We start from the raw sequence: 15,365 nt of genomic DNA, 5'->3' as shown, positions 1-15,365 counted from the left end.
TTAGCGATTAAACAACATAGTAATTATCTTACCTTAGGTGACAGGTTGCAAATACTTGGTTTCCTTAGACAGAATTTGTTTTATGTTATTCTTACATATTTTTTGTTGTTGTTGAGGGCTAATACTATTTTGAAGATCTTAGAAGTAGAATATGAGTTTTTAATATGTAAAAGCTAGTGGAATCTAAATTTCAAATTTTAAGTCTTTTTGAAGTGTGTTAGATTAGATAGAACAAACAAAAAGCCTTCAGGTTTGACTTTTGTTCTGTGGCAGTTTTATCTGGGACCTGTATGTGTAGCTGATAACTGCCAACTGTGAGTCATTCAATGATTCATTGCTTTCCTTGAGACTATAAATAAAAGTGTCTTGTGGCTAGTTTCCCAATCTTGTGGATTCTGCTTAATATTGATTTCTATACTTTTATTTTGCTTAAATGTAAAAAATCAGGTGATTGTGAAATATTTAATTCTCAACACAATAAATTACAGTATCAGCCAAGTTAGAAAGTAACATTTTAGTAAAAGTAGATAAAATTCATCCACTTTCAGTCTCAGAAGACCTGCTTACTCAAACTGGATCTTTGTTTATTCTTGTCCAGCAGAAACTGAAAAGTCTCCACTGCCTCCAGAGATGAGTGTTTTAGAGAAAGGCTAGCGTTGCCCTCAGGCCAACGCTTTTGAAAGAATGGTAGGCCATCCCCAGTCTAGAGTGTTGCCAATACCCCCTTTATATTTAGTTAATTTTTTATTGTGCTTCCACTGTAGAACTGCCAGCACATCAGATTCAAAGAAATATATTCAAATATCAAAAATATATATTGAAAACAAATACAGACTATTATTACTTATTCTCTACCAGAGTTCCCTTATGCTTATTCATGATCTGACTGTGACTGGGTCTTTTATTTAGGTGGAATGTTCTAATCCTGATGAATTAATATAGTTTACCTCAATATATTGTATTTTTCTTCTGTAAAAGAGGTGATTGAGGTAACTCTACTCTGACATAATAAAATCATGAGTACTGTTCAATTACTAGAATTAGGACGTTATAGTCGTGCCGAGTCAGACATGACTGAAGCGACTTAGCAGCAGCAGCAGCAGGGCCCACTAAATGATTTTATTGTTGTCCTGATAATGAAACCTGTTATGCCATAAACCAGAGAAGTTCTGAATCCCTTGTGAATAATATGGTTGGTATTTGGCCATTATTTATACCTTAGATAAAATGCTCTTACATATGCTTACCATTACATAAAATTTATTTTTATTTTCCTAGTCTATTCGGCACTTGAAGTACTCCTTATTTAAGAAATCACTCCTGGGCAGTGTTTCAGATAATGGAATAGTAACTCTCTGGGATGTGAATAGTCAGAGTCCATACCATAACTTTGACAGTACACATAAAGCTCCAGCTTCAGGCATCTGTTTTTCTCCTGTGAATGAACTGCTGTTTGTAACTGTGGGCTTGGATAAAAGAGTCATTCTCTATGACACTTCAAGTAAGAAGTAAGTATAACATGCTCATTTCTTAATTTAGTAACAAATAATTATTTCACAGGTAGCCATATTTGTGATTTGCATAGACTTCTGATGAATGTTAAAAGATCGAGAGATTGTATATTTGTTGTCTAACAAGGTAAAATTTTCTCTTCTTCCCATGTGCAGAAAAAACTTGATGAGTCTTTAGAGTACTTCCTGGTGATGAATGTTGAGGGGTAGCATGTTGATGATCTCACATCTTTAGTTTAACATGCATGCCATGTTATTCTCTTCAGAATACAACTAAATTTGTTTATTTTTAAAGCAACATGATTAATTTGCTTTAAAATTACTTCAGTGTCTAGAGCAGGGTTTCTAAGCCTTTGCATTTTGGGCTGGATGAATCTTGGTTGTGGGGAGCTGTCTTGAGCATTGTGGGATATTCAGCACCTTCCCTGGCCCTTAGTTACTATTAGGTTGGTGCAAAAGTAATTGTGTTTTTACACTTGAAATTTGCCATTTGATATTGAAATACATTGTTAAATAAATGTGGTTACATTATTGTTGTTCAGTCCTTCAGTTGTGTCTGACTCTTTGTGACCCCATGGACTGCGGCAGGCCAGCCTTCACTGTCCTTCACAATCTCCCAGAGTTTGCTCAAACTCATGTCCATTGAGTCTGTGATGCCATCCAACCATCTCATCCTCTGTCGTCCCCTTCTCCTGCCCTCAGTCTTTCTCAGCATCAGCGTCTTTTTGAATAAGTCAGCTCTCTGCATCAGGTGGCCAAAGTTTTGGAGCTTATGTTATAGATCATTTTAATGCACATTTACCACTTTGTTTTTATTTTTTATTTTTTTTTGCTAAAGCCTTTGACTGTGTGGATCACAATAAACTGTGGAAAATTCTGAAAGAGATGGGAATACCAGACCAGCAGATCTGCCTCTTGAGAAATCTGTATGTAGGTCAGGAAGCAACAGTTAGAACTGGACATGGAGCAACAGACTGGTTCCAAATAAGAAAAGGAGTACGTCAAGGCTGTATATTGTCACCCTGCTTATGTAACTTATATGCAGAGTACATCATGAGAAACGCTGGGCTGGAGGAAGCACAAGCTGGAATCAAGATTGCTGGGAGAAATATCAATAACCTCAGATATGCAGATGACACCACCCTTATGGCAGAAAGGGAAGAAGAACTAAAGAGCCTCTTGATGAAAGTGAAAGAAGAGAGTGAAAAAGTTGGCTTAAAGCTCAACATTCAGAAAATGAAGATCATGGCATCCGGTCCCATCACTTCATGGCAAATAGATGGGGAAACAGTGGCTGACTTTATTTTTTTGGGCTCCAAAATCACTGCAGATGGTGACTGCAGCCATGAAATTAAAAGATCCTTACTCCTTGGAAGGAAAGTTATGACCCATCTAGACAGCATATTAAAAAGCAGCTGCTAATTCACTTCAGTCGTGTCCGACTCTGTGCAACCCATAGACGGCAGCCTGCCAGGCTCCCCCGGATCCCTGGGATTCTCCAGGCAAGAACACTGAAGTGGGTTGCCGTTTCCTTTTCCAATGCATGCAAGTGAAAAGTGAAAGTGAAGTCGCTCAGTCGTGTCAAACCCTTAGCGACCCCATGGACTGCAGCCCACCAGGCTCCTCCATCCATGGGATTTTCCAGGCAAGAGTACTGGAGTGGGATGCCATTGCCTTCTCCGATTAAAAATCATAGACATTACTTTACCAACCATGGTCCATCTAGTCAAGGCTATGGTTTTTCCATTGGTCATGTATGGATGTGTGAGTTGGACTATAAAGAAAGCTGAGCACAGAAGAATTGATGCTTTTGAACCGTGGTGTTGGAGAAGACTCTTGAGAGTCCCTTGGACTGCAAGGAGATCCAACTAGTCCATCCTAAAGGAGATCAGTCCTGGGTGTTCATTGGAAGGACTGATGTTGAAGCTGAAACTCCAGTACTTAGGCCACCTGATGTGAAAAGCTGACTCATTGGAAAAGACCGTGATGCTCGGAAAGATTGAGGGCAGGAGGAGAAGGGGACGACAGAGGATGAGATGGTTGAATGGCATCACCGACTCGATGGACATGCGTTTGGGTAGACTCCGGCAGTTGGTGATGGACAGTGAGGCCTGGCGTGCTGCGGTTCATGGGGTTGCAAAGAGTCATACACGGCTGAGCAACTGAACTGAATTGATTACTTGCTGTTTTTTAAAAAATATTATTTATTTTTATTTATTTATTTGACTTTGCCAGGTCTTAGTTGTAGCATGTGAGATCTAGTTCCCTGACCAGGGATCAAAACCCTGCCCCCTGAATTGGGAGCATGGTGTCTTAGCCACTAGACCACCAGGGAAGTCCTTGCCGTCTATTTTATATTTATTTTAGACTATGGAAATGATGTTGGGCTTCCTTGGTGGCTCAGGTGGTAAAGAATCTGCCTGCAGTGCAGGAGACCTGGGTTTGATCCCTGGATTGAGAAGGTCTCCTGGAAAAGGGAATGGCTACTCACTTCAGTATTCTTGCCTGGAGAATTCCATGGACAGAGGAGCCTGGTGGGCTACAGTCTGTGGGGTTACAAAGAGTTGGACTTGACTGAGTGACTAATAGTTTTACACTTTACATGGAAATGATGTTAGACAAAAAGCAAATTTGAGTGATTTTCTTATTCGAGTTTAAAACGGGTCAGAAAGCATCAGAGACGACTCACAACATCAGCAATGCATCCTGCTCAGGAACTGCTAACAAATATACAGTGCAGTGGTGGTTCAAGAAGTTTTGCAAGGAGACGAGAGCCTTGAAGACTGAGGAGTGTAGTGGCCAGCCATCAGAAGTTGACAACGACCAACTGAGAGCATCACTGAAGCTGATCCTCTTACAACTACCTGAGAAGTTGCCAAAGAATTCAGTGATGACTATTGTATGATTGCTCGACATTTGAAGCAAATTGAAAAGGTGAAAATGCTTGGTAAGTGGGTGCCTCATGAGCTGACCGAAAATTAAAAAAATCATTTTGAAGTCTCATCTTCTTTTACTCTATGCAACAGCAACAAACCATTTCTTGTTTGGATAGTGATGTGCAGTGAAAAGTGGGTTTTATACAACAACCAGTGATGACCAGCTCAGTGATTGGACCAAGAGGAAGCTCCAAAGCATTTCTCAAACCCAAACTTGCACCATAAAAGGTCGTGGTCACTATTTGGTGGTCCAAATCCACTACAGCTTTCTGTATCCTAGTGAAACCATTACATCTGAGAAGTATGCTCAGTAAATCGATGAGATGCGCCAAAAACTGCAATGCCTGCAGCCGGCATTGGTCAACAGAATGGGCCTAATTCTCCATGGCAACACCCCACCACACGTCACACAACCAACGCTTCACAAGTTGGACGAATCGGGCTACAAAGTTTTGCCTCATCTGCCATATTCGCCTGACCTCTTGCCTACTGACTACCACTTCTTCAATCATCTTGACAACTTTTTGTAGGGAAAACGCTTCCACAACCAGCAGGATGCAAAAATTGCTTTCCAAAAGTTAGCTGAATCCTGCCTGAAGCATGGATTTTTAGGCCCCAGGGATAAAGTTACTTGTTGTTGGCAAAAATGTGTTGATTTTAATGGTTCCTATTTTAATTTTAAAAAGAGATGTGTTTGAGCCTAGTTATAATGATTTAAAAATTGCGGTCTGAAGCCACAGTTATGTTGGCACCCACGTAATAGATGTTAATAGTCCTCCTCAAATTAGCAAAGGTAGCAAAATTACCCCCAGTTGAGAACCCCTAATATAGCGCTAAAGGGTATGTGATTCTCTAAGTAGCTAGGGCTGTTATGCCTTCTTGTCCTTACAGTTATAAGTGTGCTTGGTTAGCTTAAAAAAACCAGCAAAAAAGCTTCAGGAGTACTGGAGGTATATTCAAGACACCTACCAGTATCTGAAGATCCTGTGAAGAGAAAAGAAATGATGTAATAACACTACTAGGGAAGGACCTACTGTAAGCCCCCTTTTAAAGTTTACTGTTACTTATTTCACTCTTCTTTTTAGTTTTTTCCCTTATTCTTTGTTATTCTTTTATTTTGAGCTGATTTACTGAGAACCCTAATAGTAAGCCATTCCTCTCATACCAGATACCCTAGCCAGGAGCCCAGCTTAGCTTCCAGCAGAGTTAGGCCTCATGAGTTCTAGCTTTTGGCTTAAGAGATGCAGAACTAAGAGCAAAGTAGCAACTGCTTCCTTGTCAAAGGTCACCGTCCTCTTGAGGCCTAAGCAGGTTCCTAAATGGAAAGGAGATACTTAGAGCCTCCTTAACCCTGAGGTTGTGTGTGTATGTGTGTTATTCGCTCAGTCGCGTCCAACTCTGTGTGACCCCAAGAACTATAGCCCACCAGGCTCCTCTGTCCATGGAATCCTCTAGGCAAGAATACTGGAGTGGGTTGCCATTCCCTCTTCCAGAACTCTGAGGCTATAGAGCCCTTACTTGTGGAGTCATATTCACTGCCAAAATAATAATTACTCAAGAAATAAGTCCTGTTTCTAGAAAGTATAGAATGTATCTGTTAGAAGTGAATAGAAAAATAGGATGGAGTGCTTAGCAGTTCCTTATATTAGAAATATCTCTAGGTCTAATTCTAAACTTCTGCTTTAAGCAGGTATTTGAGATGGACATTCTAAGTAAATAACTTTGTTGAATTCCAAGTAACTCTGGTTTTTGTTTACAGTTTTTTATGTTGTATAGGCTTATATGCACACATCCACATATCTATATATACTTTACTGTCCTTTCCAAAGGCTTGTGAAAACTTTAGTGGCTGATGCTCCCCTGACTGCGGTGGATTTCATGCCTGATGGAGCCACTTTGGCTATTGGATCCTCCCGTGGGAAAATATATCAATATGATTTAAGGATGCTGAAATCACCAATTAAAACCATCAGTGCACATAAGACATCTGTGCAATGTATAGCATTTCAGTACTCCACTGTTCTTTCTAAGGTAAGATATTTTCAGCATTTTTTGATTGTACTAAATAAATCTAGATCAGAGTATAGAAGTTATACTTTTGCTTCAGAATCATTCATATCAAAACATTTTTAATAATTTTAGTATAAATCCTTTTGATACTTAGTTTTAAAACTTTTATTTATTTATTTTTTTTGTACTTTTCACAATTCTCTCTCTTTAAAACTATAAAAGGCTTTTATGGTTCAGAGGGACACTCTCACATCCATCAGTGAGCTTAAGATTTCTCTGGGAAAAAAATATTTTTTAAATGAATAGGGAATTTATAAAATATTAATGTATAGTATGGAGCATTAGAAACCTGAGCTTTTTACATATTCCATTACATTTCAGTCAGGTTTGAATAAGGGCTGTTCAAATAAGCCCACAGCTGTGAACAAACGCACAGTTAATGTGAGCGCTGGCGGAGGAGGAGCCCAGAATCCTGGAGTGGTCAGAGAAGCAGCCACCGCACCCATTGCCATAGCTCTGCCCCAGCCCACGGCAGCCGCTGTGGGGAAGGGAACAGTTGCTCCTCAAGACAAAGCAGGTAACTGGTGCTTATAGATAGTATTTGGAGTTCCCATCCTGTCTCCTCCCCAAATGAATGTCGTTATCACTTTTCTCACGAAACTAGAATTTCAATTCACTTGAGGACTGGGGTAAAATTATTAGTGAAAATTGAAAAAGTGATAAGTTCCACTTTAGCTCTAACTTTTAAAAAAAATTAATGAAAGATTCTTCACTTATTCTGTTTAGCTGAACTTCTGTTTTAAGAAATATTATCTTAAAAGCAGAATAATGCCCATTCAGAAGTACTGCTATGGACTAGATGACTTTTCATTGCCTCTTTAGCTGAATCAATAGAGAATATGAAACTTTGATGATTTCATTATGATTTGATCTCTTAGTTGAAAAAAAAGCTATTAATGGCTCTTTCACTTCGTATTTCAAAATGGAAAGTAAATCAGGTGGTGAAATGAATATATTTAAGTGGTGAATAGTGCCTGGCACATATTAAGCAGTAAATTTGTCATTTGTTAAATAAATGGGAATGAAAATGTTGTAATTTTTAAATAATTTCTATTCTGATAATCTTATCAGTTCCTAAATAAGAGTTCATTTAGACTTTGTAAAGGTATTATGTGGTGATAAGCTTCCCCATACTTCTTGTAGAAAATACTCTTCACCTACAATAATTTCCTAAATTCCTGAAAGCCGTTTTGTTTTTAAGAAATTATGCTATACTGTCAACTTTCAACATATTTTAAAAAGTCTGCATGATATACCAGTATGTCCCCAAAGTACTCTTATCAGAATTGAAAGTACTCATGGCTTTTTTGATTTTCAGGATAAGTACTTAACTTGAACACAAATACTTGGTGCTTTTTCAGTTTACTATGAGTTTACTATTTCCAAGTATAAGCAAAACTTTAATTTGTTAATCTTAATAGTGTAGAATAGTTTTCTTAAACAAATAGTAAGTATATTCACTACAGATTATCTGTGAATATCTGTATCATCCTTACATAAAAATCATTATAAATTATATAGAAAATAATATGTTTCTTAATTAAGAACTTGTAGTAATGAATACTATTGCTATCTCTTTAAAAGAATAAATGTTGCATTAACTATATGATGAAAACTAAAATAAAGATTCTGTCATTATTGTAAGCTTGCTGAAGTCTCAGTGTCTTTCATTTAAGTTTTAATAAGGAAGGTTATATATAACAATGGCAACACTAATTAGATGTTCTAGACTTGGGTCTACAGGGCCGTTATTTAATGATAATCCTTGGCTGATTAGCAGTTTCTGGCAAAATGAATGCTTACTCTGTACTCCCAAAGAGTTAGAAGTTTGTGTTTATTAATTTTATTTTAAAATAATCGCAGACTTACAGAAAAGTTTGAATAACACTGCAAAGAACTCTTGGGCTATGGTATGTCCTTGAGCAGATTCACCATTTTGTAAACTCTGCCACATTTGCTTCATCATCTTCCCTCTCTCTGCTCACACACACAGATGTACCTTTCCCCCCTGTCCTGAAGCATTGAGAATATGTCTGGCTTCGGTCTTAGAACTGTCGCCTTCCTACCTGGATGATGCTAGGCAGTTTTCTTAACCACTCGTTGGAGTCTCATTTTTCTCTTCCATAGATAATATTTAACATTTAGAGTTATTGTGAAAATTGGAGAAAATGTATCAAAAGTGCCTGGTGGATGTAGGCACCCAATAAATTATAATGTTGTTAATATTGTCATTACTATCATTATTGTTACTATTACTTTAAGCATCATGTAAAATAAATTCAAAATTTGAAAAAGTTCATATGGCTTTCTACTGAAGGTGTCCTGATTTAGTTATTGAAAACAGCCTCTACAGGCTTGTTGCTAGTGCTCTTTTTCTGTAGGAAACAGCCACTTAAGAAGTGAAAAATTAGACTTTCACACTATTTTCAAATGATACCAAGCTTCTATTTCATAAAGTTCCAGAGGCTAGAGTTACTGATTCAAACATGTTAAGGACCTAGAAAAGGGAAGGAAATTTCCTCTGTATAACTGTTTGTACTGTTGGTATAAACACCCTTCCGTGATGATGACAAACAAATGTTTGGTCATATTTTAACTTTTTATGAGCTTACTGTTAGGTTTATTTCATTAGCTAGGCTTGGACATTTTTTAATATTTTGAACAGAGCGAATCTTTGTTTTTATCCCAGGATTTTTCAGGTTTCATTTGGGACCAAGACAGCAAATAAGACACCTTTAAAAACAAAGGACAGAAATATGCTACCGATTCAAGTGCCAAGCTTTCATCAAAGTTCTTGATTCTCTAGAACTCAATCCTTGACCCAGAAATGAGCAAGAGGTTACTGAGCCTGCAGAATTCCTCTTAAAACGTCCCTGCCCTAAAGTCATATTGAGAGAGAAAGCAAACTTTCCGCATAGCTGCGTGTCTCTATTATTAGTCTACTGTACTGTTCTTTATGAGTTTGGTGTTCTGGTTTCCTTCCTGTCTGGAAGCTGTCCTAAGGTTAGTGAAGGCCTTTAAGGTCAGTAATACTAAGAGCAATGTTAGGTTCCCACTGTTAGTGAAGAAAAAGATAAAGAAGGGAAAAGAAGAGATCCATTCACTGCAAGTTGGGAAAGGGAACTAACATCATTTGAATACTGCTGTGTGTTTGGTGGTGTACTTTATGCCTTAGAGACATTTTTTAATCACTGTAGATGATCCTGAGTCAGTCAGTAACAAAAATAAGCTGTGCTCAGTATACTTTGTGTAAGAAAAATATATAAAATATTTAGAAAAGTTCTATCAAAATAGATTTAAAAAGTGGTGATATATAAATAAGTTAGTTGCTTTTAGGAGCCCTTCATTCCATGAAAATGATAGTTAACTGAGCTGTTGTTTGGTTGTAGTGTTACCAATGATATAGGTAAGACATTGGTTTTTAGTTCCTAGCTTCTCATGATAATAACTTATTTTTATATCCAATTTCTATAAGGTCTGCCTCGAAGCGTAAACACCGATACTTTATCAAAGGAAACGGAGAGTGGGAAAAATCAGGATTTCTCTGGCTTTGATGATTCTGGAAAAAGTAGTTTAGGTGACATGTTCTCACCTGTCAGAGATGGTAAGTCTGTTCAGATCAGAGGATCATGTTCTCTTGCTCTGGTGGCCGTAACATTTTTATTCTGGCTAAAAGACGTGGATAATAGCTTCAGTCTCATGCTATTCATGACAGTTGCTGATTTTCTCAGTCCTGAGGTGTTATCTTTCATTTTGCCCTGAGATTTCAAATGTTATCTTTCTAAAATATATGCTAATAGTTTTCACATGGGAACCAAACAAATAGCTCTCAAGTTAGCATTTTTAATTTCCACTGAAGTTTCTTGCAGAAATTCTGCCTCCATAGTCTTTTACTTGTATTTATTTCTAAGAAAGTCTGCCCCAAATCTTGGATATTTTGATAGGCAGAAAATATCTTCCTAACATTAAAAAAAAAAAATGTTTCTTTGATTATTAGGAACTGGTATTAAGGGTTTTCATGGAGAAATATGGCTGGGGGTTGGTTAGATTGCCTCATCTTTTATACTAACTGTATGAAAGTACCCTCAACATACACACACACACGTACACACACTTACTCTCCATAGCTAGTAGGTGTTCACACACACACTCACCCACTCACTCCCTCTCTCCTTGCCCCATGTGGCTAGTAGGCATTGCCATTAAAAAGAAATAAGCCTAAAAAATGAAACAAAAAAACCTTTGCCAGTTTTTAAACAGAAACATTATGTATCATTGTTGTTTATTTTCTATGAACTAGGCACATGGTTTGGCTGTACTTTTTTTGGTGCTAATGTTCATACTGTTTTCTTTAATGGGATAGTCTTACTACTAAAGCAGTTTTATCAACAGTATGGGGTAAATTTCTAGAGGATAATTTGGCAGACGTAAATATTCATACTTTTCGTCCTAATTCCATTTTTATAAATTTACCTTAGAAGATGTTCAGAGAAACCCTCAGAGATTTGTGTTTACTGTTTATTTATTTATAATAATGAAAAATGAGTGAATCTAAATGTCAGCAGCATCAGGGTGTTTAATTTATTATGTCCACTCATGATCTTGAAGAGGAACTAAAAAGCCTCTTGATGAAAGTGAGAGAGCAGAGTGAAAAAGTTGGCTTAAAGCTCAACATTCAGAAAACGAAGATCATGGCATCTGGTCCCGTCACTTTATGGGAAATAGATGGGGAAACAGTGGAAACAGTGTCAGACTTTATTTTGGGGGGCTCCAAAATCACTGAGGATGGTGATTGCAGCCATGAAATTAAAAGACGCTTACTCCTCGGAAGGAAAGTTATGACCAACCTATATAGCATATTGAAAAGCAGAGACATTACTTTGCCAACAAAGGTCTGTCTAGTGCAAGGCTATGGTTTTTCCAGTGGTCATGTATGGATGTGAGAGTTGGACTGTGAAGAAAGCTGAGCACTGAAGAATGGATGCTTTTGAACTGTGGTGTTGGAGAAGACTCTTGAGAGTCCCTTGGACTGCGAGGAGAGCCAAGCAGTCCATCCTAAAAGAGATCAGTCCTCAGTGTTCATTGGAAGGAATGATGCTAAAGCTGAAATTCCAGTACTTTGGCCACTTCATGCGAAGAATTGACTCATTGGAAAAGACTTTGATGCTGGGAGGGATTGGGGGCAGGAGGAAAAGGGGACGACAGAGGATGAGATGGCTGGATGGCATCACCAACTCAATGGACATGAGTTTGAGTGAACTCCAGGAGTTGGTGATGGACAGGGAGGCCTGGTGTGCTGCAGTTCATGGGGTTGCACAGGGTCGGACATGACTGAGCGACTAAACTGAACTGAACTGATGATCTTATAAAATTTAACTTTTTACTTTAAAATTGTTTTTCAATGTTTTCTTCAACTAATTTCATAAGTGGAAAGGATAAATATATATGTAGTGTTACAGGATTATTGAGTGTCTTCTACCTTAACCTGGCTTGAAAATGAATCCTTAAATTTCCCAAATTCCTACTTCTATCTAATAAAAGAGGAAGGATTCCTTTCTTTCAGAATGAAGAGAGGTCATACTACACAGTTGAGGGGTAAGGAGAGGAAAGATATGGGCAAAGCAGGTAGAAGTGGCTTGGGCTGGAAATCAGAAAAGTTTTGGAGTTTAGTACCCAACTGGGGAGCTTTGTTTATGAGAATCGCTGGAGTAATTTTTAATTTGAATTTAATATTTTAATTGGAGGGGCTTTTTGGAAGTGTTTGAGTTATAAATAAAATCTTTAATGGTGTTTGATGGTAAAGTAAAGGATATAAACTCCCTTTTAATTGCTTTTGCTGTTTAAAGAAGATATGATTAAAATTTGAGCCATATGCCTTCCATTTATTAGAGTTTGATATTAATAAGAAAAAATGTGGATACTAAATATAGTACTGGTTTCCACTGTCAAGAGTTTTGAATTTTAACCTCTAAGAGTCAATACTACTTAGGTAAAAGGCTTAATCTTTTTTCCTCAATTTCTTCATCTTTTAAATAATACTTTTGCTTTTGTTAGGAAAAAATGAGTAACTTCTAAAAATGTGTATTGTATGATTACTAGATGTAATACACACGTGCAGACAGAGATATGAATGAATGGAGATATGGATGAAAGTCCTACTCATGGTAATCATGTGTGACAATTCATTGGCCATTTGAATTTCTGGGGAATTTTAAAATGACCTTTCCCCATTTTTATGTTGATCTGTTAAAATTGAGATAAGCAGTTTTTGGTTGTTATTTGATAAATGAATAATATTACAGTATTGAAATATTCTTAAACATATTCTGTCATTGAAAAGATATTGATAAAACCTTATATTTTTAATTAACATTGTATTGTTTGCAAAATATTTTTACGTTATTTCAGTTGATCCTTAAAACAATTTTCTGAGGTGGTCGGGGCATTGTCCCCATTATATAGGTGTAGAAACTGAAGCATAATTGTATTAAAGTCTTGTCCAAGGTCACAAAGCTGTTAAGTGGTATAGGCAGACCTGGATTACAGGTCTTTGGAGCCTTCTCCAATGCTTTTTGTAGTATACTTTGTTGTCTCATTAAATGACTCTATATCATAGAATTATCTTTTCATATTTGCTACTGTGCATGAAGGTAAAAGAATGAAAAGAGAATTCTTAGGAGTACTAGCTTTACCTTCATTTAGATCTTTCTTCATAAAATCATTAGTTTCTGAACTCTTTTGGGAATGGATAGGAAACCTAAATTGCTGTGGCTTCTTTTGCATTATTTTTTAAATTTTATTTTCTAATTTTATTATAGATGCTGTAGTTAACAAAGGAGTTGATGAGTCCATAGGCAAAGGAGATGGTAAGAACCATTGAGAAGTATTTTTTATCAACGTTAAAAGTGATTTTGTGTTATCTACTTCTGTGTAACAAATTACCTTAATATTTTGAAGCTGAAAAGAATATTTATCATGCCATAATTGTGGATTAAGAATCCAGGCATGGCTTAGCTGGATGCCTTTGGCATCAGGTATCTCATGATGCTTTAACTAGGGTGTCAACAGGACTGCAGTCATCTCAGGGTATGACTGGGCAAGGATCTGCTTCCAAATCCATTCGTGTGGCTGTTGGCTAAAGATCTCAGTCCTTACTCATGGGGGCAGCTGACAGCATAGCAGATGACTTCACTCAGAGCTGGTGTGAGATGGAGAGGGCACTCAGGATGGAAGCTAAGGACTTCGCTAGTGGTCCAGTGGTTAAGAATCTGCCTGCCAATGCAGGGGACAAAGGTTTGATCCCTGGTCCAAGAAGATTGCACATACCGTGGAGCATCTAAGCCCGTGTGCCACAACTGCTGAAGCCCATGCCTTAGGGCCTGTCTGTATGCCTCAACATGAAAAGCCACTGCGGGGAGAAGCACATGTGCAGTAATGGAGACCCAGCACAGCCCAAAGTAAATAAATATTTTTTAAAAGATGGAAGCCACAGTGTGTTTGTAACTTAATCTTGGAAGTGAGATCCACCACTTTTGCTATATGCTCTTTGTTAGAAGCAAGTTCCTAGGTCCAACCCACATTCTAAGGGAGGTAATTATATGAGGCTGTGGATCCTTGGGAGAAGGCAGGGATCTTGAGGAGCCATCTTAGAGGCTGTCTACCAAGATCCACCACAGATACATACCAAATTGACAGTTTTATCAAAAAATTTTATTGACTAAAACAGTCATCATGCTTTGCTGTTTTCAGCATATCTTCACATACAGTATCTCTTTTATACCTCATCATTTAGGACAGTGGATATCATCATTCATACTTATAGATCACCTAAACAGTCACAAAGAGTTTTACAACTTTTACCCCAAAAACTCAAATGAAGTAAGGGGTAGAGCTGACAAGTGAACTTGTCTTCTGAATCCAGATCCCATGTCTTCCTACTGTATTAACATATCTATTATGTTATGTGCTTTTCTTAAATATCCAAGACTGGGGGACAGTCCATGTAAGTGCTGGCTTTTTTCTTTTCTTTTTCAGGCCTTGACTTTCTACCACAGTTGAACTCAGTGTTTCCTCCAAGAAAAAATCCAGTAGTTTCAAGCACTTCAGTATTGCATTCTAGTCCTCTTAATGTCTTTATGGGGTCTCCTGGGAAAGAAGAAAATGAAAATCATGATCTGACAGCTGAATCTAAGAAAATGTATCTGGGAAAACAGGAATCTAAAGACTCCTTCAAGCAGGTATCTGCCTGTAAATGATATTGAACTCACTGCGTGTGTTTATTACTAGCAAGTATAATGCATCTCATCACTAGAAAGCAGGCAGCTGCCACTGGATATATCTTAATTATTGACAGTGCTATGCACTTACTAGGTGGAAAATATTCTTAAATCTTGATGTCACATGTTAAAAACTGAAGAACACTTTTGAAATCTGTCTTTGGATATGTTGGAGGTAACAGCAGGTATAATCTTACACTGTTTTTTCCCTAAGACAAGATACTTGATTTAACTGTCTGTAAGAATATTTTATCCCTGAATTCTCTTAGAATGTATTTCCATTGCAGCACAAAGCACCAAGTTGGTGCTTTTACCCTAAGTCTTAAAGCAAATTGATGGTGCTGAGAATGTGATTCATCATCATTACCTTCTGCTGTAATCTAGTAGGGTCTGTTGTTTAGTATGTCTATTTTCATATTTATCTTTTAGAATGGTATTGAGAAGATATTTAAGAAATATGAAAATCTTTTGACTTATTTTTCAAATATTCCTGACTAGTTATCCCATGAGAGTTTGGGGATTTATTTTTTATTTATTTTTTGGCCTGTGATTGCCATCTTAAATGATATTCA

The 15,365-nt window shown here is 37.3% G+C and overlaps 1 protein-coding gene across 4 annotated transcripts in view; it reads left to right on the top strand.

Moving 5' to 3' along the window:
• Positions 1 to 15,365, top strand: part of NEDD1 (NEDD1 gamma-tubulin ring complex targeting factor) — a 45,537-nt gene that overhangs the window by 19,435 nt on the left and 10,737 nt on the right. For all 4 annotated transcript variants that reach the window (XM_040232773.1, XM_040232775.1, XM_040232774.1 and 1 more), the window contains 6 exons: positions 1,279 to 1,508; positions 6,277 to 6,478; positions 6,839 to 7,034; positions 9,993 to 10,121; positions 13,336 to 13,383; positions 14,552 to 14,754. In XM_040232773.1, coding sequence (XP_040088707.1) covers positions 1,279 to 1,508; positions 6,277 to 6,478; positions 6,839 to 7,034; positions 9,993 to 10,121; positions 13,336 to 13,383; positions 14,552 to 14,754 — 1,008 coding nt within the window. The remainder of the gene's footprint in view (positions 1 to 1,278; positions 1,509 to 6,276; positions 6,479 to 6,838; positions 7,035 to 9,992; positions 10,122 to 13,335; positions 13,384 to 14,551; positions 14,755 to 15,365) is intronic.

Source organism: Oryx dammah, unplaced genomic scaffold (assembly GCF_014754425.2).
Source record: "Oryx dammah isolate SB20612 unplaced genomic scaffold, SCBI_Odam_1.1 HiC_scaffold_29, whole genome shotgun sequence".
Classification (NCBI taxonomy): domain Eukaryota; kingdom Metazoa; phylum Chordata; class Mammalia; order Artiodactyla; family Bovidae; genus Oryx; species Oryx dammah.
Note: the sequence above shows the minus strand (reverse complement) of the source record. Positions and strands in the feature narration are given on the sequence as shown.